This window comes from Salmo salar, unplaced genomic scaffold, assembly GCF_905237065.1.
Source record: "Salmo salar unplaced genomic scaffold, Ssal_v3.1, whole genome shotgun sequence".
In the NCBI taxonomy this organism is placed as follows: domain Eukaryota; kingdom Metazoa; phylum Chordata; class Actinopteri; order Salmoniformes; family Salmonidae; genus Salmo; species Salmo salar.
The window spans coordinates 8,204-17,123 of NW_025550122.1; the positions used below are offsets into that span (position 1 = coordinate 8,204).

At 39.2% G+C, this 8,920-nt stretch overlaps 1 protein-coding gene across 1 annotated transcript; it reads left to right on the plus strand.

The window, feature by feature from the left end:
- Positions 1-3,241: 3,241 nt before the first annotated feature.
- On the plus strand, positions 3,242-8,518 carry LOC123739202 (cytochrome P450 3A27-like). The gene is made up of 7 exons (XM_045713671.1): positions 3,242-3,413; positions 4,927-5,182; positions 5,348-5,441; positions 5,765-5,817; positions 7,858-7,957; positions 8,279-8,294; positions 8,456-8,518. The coding sequence occupies exons 2-7, from the start codon at positions 5,109-5,111 to the stop codon at positions 8,473-8,475; spliced, it is 357 nt and encodes a 118-aa protein (XP_045569627.1). The 5' UTR covers positions 3,242-3,413; positions 4,927-5,108; the 3' UTR covers positions 8,476-8,518.
- Positions 8,519-8,920: the final 402 nt, after the last annotated feature.

Below are 8,920 nucleotides of genomic sequence, written 5' to 3' on the forward strand. Positions count from 1 at the left end.
TTTGTAACAGTAGTTAACAGGTGTGCATTTGTAACAGTAGTTAACAGGTGTGTGTTTGTAACAGTAGTTAACATGTGTGTGTTTGTAACAGTAGTTTATAGGTGTGTGTTTGTAACAGTAGTTTACAGGTGTGTGTTTGTAACAGTAGTTTACAGGTGTGCATTTGTAACAGTAGTTAACAGGTGTGTGTTTGTAACAGTAGTTTATAGGTGTGTGTTTGTAACAGTAGTTTACAGGTGTGTGTTTGTAACAGTAGTTTACAGGTGTGTGTTTGTAACAGTAGTTAACATGTGTGTGTTTGTAACAGTAGTTTACAGGTGTGTGTTTGTGACAGTAGTTTACAGGTGTGTGTTTGTAACAGTAGTTAACATGTGTGTGTTTGTAACAGTAGTTTACAGGTGTGCATTTGTAACAGTAGTTAACAGGTGTGTGTTTGTAACAGTAGTTTATAGGTGTGTGTTTGTAACAGTAGTTTACAGGTGTGTGTTTGTAACAGTAGTTTACAGGTGTGCATTTGTAACAGTAGTTAACAGGTGTGTGTTTGTAACAGTAGTTTATAGGTGTGTGTTTGTAACAGTAGTTTACAGGTGTGTGTTTGTAACAGTAGTTTACAGGTGTGTGTTTGTAACAGTAGTTGACAGGTGTGTGTTTGTAACAGTAGTTTAAAGGTGTGTGTTTGTAACAGTAGTTTACAGGTGTGTGTTTGTAACAGTAGTTAACAGGTGTGTGTTTGTAACAGTAGTTAACAGGTGTGCATTTGTAACAGTAGTTAACAGGTGTGTGTTTGTAACAGTAGTTAACATGTGTGTGTTTGTAACAGTAGTTTATAGGTGTGTGTTTGTAACAGTAGTTTACAGGTGTGTGTTTGTAACAGTAGTTTACAGGTGTGCATTTGTAACAGTAGTTAACAGGTGTGTGTTTGTAACAGTAGTTTATAGGTGTGTGTTTGTAACAGTAGTTTACAGGTGTGTGTTTGTAACAGTAGTTTACAGGTGTGTGTTTGTAACAGTAGTTAACATGTGTGTGTTTGTAACAGTAGTTTACAGGTGTGTGTTTGTGACAGTAGTTTACAGGTGTGTGTTTGTAACAGTAGTTAACATGTGTGTGTTTGTAACAGTAGTTTACAGGTGTGCATTTGTAACAGTAGTTAACAGGTGTGTGTTTGTAACAGTAGTTTATAGGTGTGTGTTTGTAACAGTAGTTTACAGGTGTGTGTTTGTAACAGTAGTTTACAGGTGTGCATTTGTAACAGTAGTTAACAGGTGTGTGTTTGTAACAGTAGTTTATAGGTGTGTGTTTGTAACAGTAGTTTACAGGTGTGTGTTTGTAACAGTAGTTTACAGGTGTGTGTTTGTAACAGTAGTTGACAGGTGTGTGTTTGTAACAGTAGTTAACATGTGTGTGTTTGTAGCAGTATTTTACAGGTGTGTGTTTGTAGCAGTAGTTTATAGGTGTGTGTTTGTAACAGTAGTTTACAGGTGTGTGTTTGTAACAGTAGTTTAAAGGTGTGCATTTGTAACAGTAGTTAACATGTGTGTGTTTGTAACAGTAGTTTACAGGTGTGTGTTTGTAACAGTAGTTTATAGGTGTGTGATTGTAACAGGTGTGTGTTTGAAACAGTAGTTTATAGGTGTGTGTTTGTAACAGTAGTTTATAGGTGTGTGATTGTAACAGTAGTTTACAGGTGTGTGTTTGTAACAGTAGTTTACATGTGTGTGTTGTAAAAGTTGTAACAGGACTACAGGAAAAAGAGGACTGAACACGCCCCCATTCTCGTCGCCGGGGCTGCAGTGGAGCAATTTGAGAGCTTCAAATTCCTTGACGTCCACATCATCAACAAACTAACATGGTCCAAGCACACCAAGACAATCGTGAAGGGGGCACGACAAAAACTATTCCCCCTCAGGACACTGAAAAGATTTGGCATGGGTCCTCAGATCCTCAAAAGGTTCTACAGCTGCACCATCAAGAGCATCCTGACTGGTTGCATCACTGCCTTTTATGCCAACTGCTCAGCCTCTGACCGCAAGGCACTACAGAGGGTAGTGCAAACGGCCCAGTACATCGCTGGGGCCAAGCTTTACCAGGCGGTGTGTAACGCCCTGGCCATAGAGAGGGGTTTTTTGTTCTTTATTTTGGTTAGGCCAGGGTGTTACATTGGGTGGGCGTTCTATGTTCCTTTTTCTATGTTTTGGTATTTCTTTGTTTTGGGCCACGTGTGTGGCTCCCAATCAGGCACAGCTGAAGCTCGTTGCTGCTGATTGGGAGTCACACATAAGGAGCATGTTTTTCCTTTGGGTTTTGTGGGTAATTGTTTCTGTTTTGAGTATTTTCCTAACAGGACTGTTTGCTGTCGTTTGTTCATTTTGTAGTGTTCTCTTGTTTATTTGAATTAAAATTCTAATGATGAACACATCCTCTGCTGCACCTTGGTTCCCTCTTCCAGACAGCCGTTACACGGTGTCAGAGGAAGGCCCTAAAAATGGTCAAAGACTCCAGCCACCCTAGTCATAGACTGTTCTCTCTGCTACTGCATGGCAAGCGGTACCGGAGCGCCAAGTCTAGGTCCAAGAGGCTTCTAAACAGCTTCTAACCCTAAGCCATAAGACTCCTGAACATCTAGTCAAATGGCTACCCAGACAATTTGCTGTGCCCCCTCCCCTCTTTACACCACTGCGGTCATCTATGTATAGTTACTTTAATAACTCTATCTACATGTACATACCACCTCAAATATCCGGTGCCCCCCGCACATTGACTCTGTATTGGTAACCCCGGTATATAGTCTCACTATTGTTATTTCACTGCTGCTATTTAATTACTTGTTACTTTTATCTCTTATTCTTATCTGTATTTTTTTAAACTGAATTGTTGGTTAGGGGTTCGTAAGTAAGCATTTCACTGTAAGGTCTACCCCTGTTGAATTTGATTTGATTTGATTTCCGTTAGGGGAACGCCTACTCTGTGAGGTTAATGTGTGTATTGACTCAATTCGCCCTTGCACTCATCCTAAACAATGCCATTTTTTTGTAACTTTGGCTAAAGTCGAAAACAGATTCTAGTTTGGGAAACAGAAAACCGACTGAGATTGGTGTTTCATTAATGAGAATCTTGCTCCGTCTTCTCCCACTGACGGCCACTGGACTTCCTCTCATCACCATATTTGGTATTTGAAATACTAACCGGATGCTTCAGATTTATTCATCCGGTGAAACATCTGGCTCGTTGTTCTATCTGTGATTTACTGTTGTGTTATGGAAAATGCTGTGTTGTTACTGTTGGTACGGCACCAGGACTGACGATTACAGCTGAGTGGCTGTGAGGGTCAGGCGGAGTTAACGTGTGTGTGCGCGCACGAGATTGAGAAAGAAAGAGTGCATTCGCTGCAGTGAGTCTCGTAATGTAACGAGGAAGTGAGTTGGCTTGTTATTGTGTTTTTGATTTTAACCGTCCTTTCGACCAAAGTAAATATCCAGATAAACACTTTTCCACATCCAGATTTCAAATGTCATATTATGTCTACACACAGTGGTGTAATGATGTGCAAATAGTTAAAGAACAAAAGGGAGAATAAGTATCCCTGCTTCGCATTGACCTCTCACACAGTGTCCCTCCTATCTCCTTATTGCGTGTTTGTCGTGAACAACATTTGCCTGAGCAACAATAGTAGAATCGGTGGTTCGGTTTTCAAAATAAAAGTTACCAATTGAAACTTGATGCAAACGGATACAAATGGAATCATGCTACATTTGGACGAGATAATTCGAAAACAAGGTTGGAATAATGTTATATAAATTCAACAAAATATAATAATTAGTTAATTTGACACCTAATAAAATCTGATAAAATTGCACTGTGGATGTTAGTCTTCAGGACTGCAACATACCTTGAATGTACAACCTTATGGATCTGGGGTTCATGACATGGGGTACCAGCCTTATGGATCTGGGGTTCATGACGTGGGGTACCAACCTTATGGATCTTGGGTTCATGACATGGGGTACAGCCTTATGGATCTTGGGTTCATGACATGGGGTACCAGCCTTATGGATCTTGGGTTCATGACATGGGGTTCCAGCCTTATGGATCTGGGGTTCATGACATGGGGTACCAGCCTTATGGATCTTGGGTTCATGACATGGGGTACCAGCCTTATGGATCTGGGGTTCATGACATGGGGTACCAGCCTTATGGATCTTGGGATCATGATGTGGGGTACCAGCCTAGTCATTGACACCCACGGATTACAATTCTAAAGCGCTTACACAAATATTAGCATCGTAGCTCTTATTGCGGGACTTTACCTGTGGGAAATCACCTCATAATTCAGCCTATAGTGCCTATTGAACATTCATATTGCAATGTACAGGGCTCCCGAGTGGCGCAGCGGTCTAAGGCACTGCATCTCAGTGCAAGAGGCGTCACTAAAGTCCCTGATTCGAATGCAGGCTGTATCACATCTGGACGTGATTGGGAGTCCCATAGGGCGGCGCACAAGTGGCCCAGCATCTTCGGGGTAGGCCGTCATTGTAAATAAGAATTTGTTCTTAACTGACTTGCCTAGTTAAATAAAGGTTAAATGTTATTATTTTTTAAATAAACTTATGGAATTGTGAGGTGATTTCCAACAGTTAAAGTCCTGCAATAAGAGCTATAACGCTATTATTTGTGTAAACTCTTCAGATTTCATGGACCCAAGATCCAGAGGTAAAGCTGTACAGTAAAATAGAAGTATGTCCCAAAGCAATTATAATGCAGTCACAATTACACTATTTCTATCCGTTTGCATCAGTTACAGTATGGGACTCTTATTTTGAAGTCAAACCGCAAATTCCATTGTTGCTCATCATTATTCTAGCTAGCATCACACAGGTGCTTTTCCGACCTGATACAATAATCACTTGTAACCTGCACGGTCTCAAACAGAGTACGGAGAAGAGCAACGGTCGATAGTTGAGATCGGCCTCGTCACAGAAGAACCACACTAGAACCGGACAGAAAAAACAACTGAAAACCTGTCAGACCATTGGAGAAGTGAACTCAAACGAGCCTGAGAGAAAACGGAACCTTTGTTTTCAGAAGCAGCAGGGAGCCGAACCGGAGGAAAGATGATGAGTTTTCTGCCATACTTCTCCGCTGAGACATGGACCCTCCTGGCCCTCCTCATCACCCTAATAGTAGTGTAAGGACTTACATCAAATCAAATGTTATTTGTCACATTTATCGTAGTTAACGGTTTAGACAAACAGTGAAATGCTTAGTTAGGGGTCCTTTTCCAACAATGCAAGATAAGATATATATTTTGTATACTTCTGTAGAACAATTACTAGTTAATGTGTGTGTACAGGTACGGGTACTGGCCCTATGGTGTTTTCACTAAGATGGGTATCCCTGGTCCCAAACCCCTACTTTACTTTGGCACAATGATGGAGTATAAAAAGGTTAGTGCCCATTCAGAATAAACATCTCTCTCATATTTTAAACAATAGTGTTATTTTCCTCCCTGTGTAAAACAATACATTGATAAGGAAAAAGAGGACGAGCCGGTTGTTTGAACAATAGATAAATAAAAGGTAATATGAGACATGATCAGTGTAGACGTTGTGTTGCTTGACCCTGAGGACCATAGAAAAGAACAAACCCTCCTCAACCCTCACCTGTTTCAGGTGTGTTCTCTGTTCAGCTGTAGGACACACCTGGATGACCTCCTAGGGCATGCCCAGGCATGAATCAGCTGTTTCTCCTTTTCTGTCTCTCTCTGCAGGGTTTCACTAACTTTGACACAGAGTGCTTTCAGAAGCATGGGAGAATCTGGGGGTGAGTTCAGTTGGCTGTACCGTACTAAGATGACTCACAACTGTACTATGCTCTTTCCTTACAATTCATCACCTGCTCGAGCTGTCATGTGACCATGAGGAATAGTATTAGTAATGTCAACCAAAACCAGAATAATGTTTTCTATGTAATTTTATAAGAGGTGGTTAATAAATATGTCGGTTTCCAGTGTTGGGTAGGTTACTTTCTAAATGTAATCTGTTACAGTTACTAGTTTTACCTGTCCAACATTACCCCAAACTAAGTAACGTAATCTGATTACATTCAGTTACTAGTTTTACCTGTCCAACATTACCCCAAACTCAGTAACGTAATCTGATTACATTCAGTTACTAGTTTTACCTGTCCAACATTACCCCAAGCTCAGTAACGTAATCTGATCACATTCAGTTACTAGTTTTACCTGTCCAACATTACCCCAAGCTCAGTAACGTAATCTGATTACATTCAGTTACTAGTTTTACCAGTCCAACATTACCCCAAACTAAGTAATGTAATCTGATTACATTCAGTTACTAGTTTTACCTGTCCAACATTACCCCAAACTAAGTAACGTAATCTGATTACATTCAGTTACTAGTTTTACCTGTCCAACATTACCCCAAGCTCAGTAACGTAATCTGATTACATTCAGTTACTAGTTTTACCTGTCCAACATTACCCCAAACTAAGTAACGTAATCTGATTACATTCAGTTACTAGTTTTACCCTGTCCAACATTACCCCAAGCTCAGTAACGTAATCTGATTACATTCAGTTACTAGTTTTACCTGTCCAACATTACCCCAAACTAAAAGAAGAAGTAACGTAATCTGATTACATTCAGTTACTAGTTTTACCTGTCCAACATTACCCCAAACTAAGTAACGTAATCTGATTACATTCAGTTACTAGTTTTACCTGTCCAACATTACCCCAAGCTCAGTAACGTAATCTGATTACATTCAGTTACTAGTTTTACCTGTCCAACATTACCCCAAGCTCAGTAACGTAATCTGATTACATTCAGTTACTAGTTTTACCTGTCCAACATTACCCCAAACTAAGTAACGTAATCTGATTACATTCAGTTACTAGTTTTACCTGTCCAACATTACCCCAAACTAAGTAACGTAATCTGATTACATTCAGTTACTTTTAGATTACTTTCCCTTTAAGAGGCAATACATTTACTTCTGGGTTGGTTATGTAGGCTTCTTCTAACATATCGCTTTCTACTGTTAGGTTCTAAAATGAACCCAGTAAAACTCACGGATGATTAATAAAGCTTAAATCAAGTTTATTCGCCCATTAGGGTCAATACAGCTGCATCAGACAAAATACATATTCACACAAACACTGATATTTAACCCTTTCTCCTATGCTGAGTCTCCTCCTACACATCTGAACAGCCAATACAGAACCTTAGTGATTCCTGTTCTTCCTCACTTCATCTGACTTGACCTCTGCCCCAAAGTGCTCACTCCTCCCCAACTCACGGGCTGTTATGTTGTCTTGTACCAGACGGTGTCTATCCTCCTCTCTAGGATCCATGACAATAACATATCCTGACATAATGTAAACATGATACATTCCCCTCTCTCCCTCAGTGACAGGAATAAGTATATTTCATGATTTCATAAATCAAGAAATCAGAACCTAACACTACTATATATAATAATAGGATTAAACAAACTTAAACTTGCTGGCTCTTTTTCAATGCTGATTTGAATGTCATTGAGAAAACAGAGAAGTGTCGAAAGTTATTTTTTCACAAACATCTTTTCTGAATTTAAATTAATCCTCAAAGTAATCATCTAGTTTTTAAAAATATCTGTAATCTGATTACAATACTTTTTGCTGGTAATGTAAACAGATTACAGTTACCGTTTAAAAAAGATCCCTTACATGTAATCCGTTACTCCCCAACCCTGTGTGCTTCTCCTTGTGAAGGATCTATGATGGGAGGCAGCCTGTTTTGTGTACCATGTAGGTGTATATATAAATAGTGGTTAAAGCCAGGTATCTTTCTCCTCTGTGAAGGATCTATGATGGGAGGCAGCCTGTTTTGTGTATCATGGACAAAAGCATGATCAAGACCATCCTGATTAAAGAGTGTTACAACATTTTCATCAACCGCAGGGTGAGACACACACACACACACACACACACACACACACACACACACACACACACACACACACACACACACACACACACACACACACACACACATTCCCCAATAATAATCTGAATAATAATAATCCTAACATTATTACTGATATTATTAATACATTATTTGTGGCATTCATTATTCATTCATTTTAAAGTAGTGTGACTATTATGTAAATACTTTGATCAATATGAAATCATATCATTGTTATAACTGTCCTCCATGTTTTAGAACTTACGCCTGAACGGTGAGGATGTTTGATCATTAATACAACTGTCCTCCATGTTTTAGGACTTCCGTCTGAATGGTGAGCTGTTTGATAATTAGTACAACTGTCCTCCATGTTTTAGAACTTCTGTCTGAATGGTGAGCTGTATGATCATTAATACAACTGTCCTCCATGTTTTAGAACTTCTGTCTGAATGGTGAGCTGTTTGATCATTAATACAACTGTCCTCCATGTTTTAGGACTTCCATCTGAACGGTGAGATGTTTGATGCGCTGTCCGTCGCCGAGGACGATACATGGAGACTGGATTGGCAGTGTCCTCTCACCTTCCTTTACCTCTGGACGACTAAAAGAGGTAGAACCATCCCTCCATCTCTCCCTTTCTATGTTTTATCAACTTCTTATAAAATGCTTTATAACTTGTTATAAACTATTTACCTAACTCATTATAGCTTGTTATAAACTATTTACTAATTCATTATATCTTGTTAGAAACTCTTTATAAACTCATTATAGCTTGATATAAACTCTTTATAAACTCATTATAGCTTGTTATAAACTCTTTCTAAACTCTTTATAGCTTGTTATAAACTCCTTATAAACTCATTATAGCTTGTTATAAACTGGGTTTTACTAACTCGTTTTAGCTTGTTAGAAACTCTTTATGAACTCATTATCGCTTGTTATGAACTCAAAACTAAATCA

Bases quoted from the DNA above. Each gene is read 5' to 3' on its own strand.
- LOC123739202 (XM_045713671.1), top strand. From the start codon at position 5,109: ATGATGAGTTTTCTGCCATACTTCTCCGCTGAGACATGGACCCTCCTG. The intron at 5,183-5,347 runs GTAAGGACTTAC...GTGTGTGTACAG, and splicing joins CTCATCACCCTAATAGTAGT to GTACGGGTACTGGCCCTATG. The intron at 5,442-5,764 runs GTTAGTGCCCAT...CTCTCTCTGCAG, and splicing joins CAATGATGGAGTATAAAAAG to GGTTTCACTAACTTTGACAC.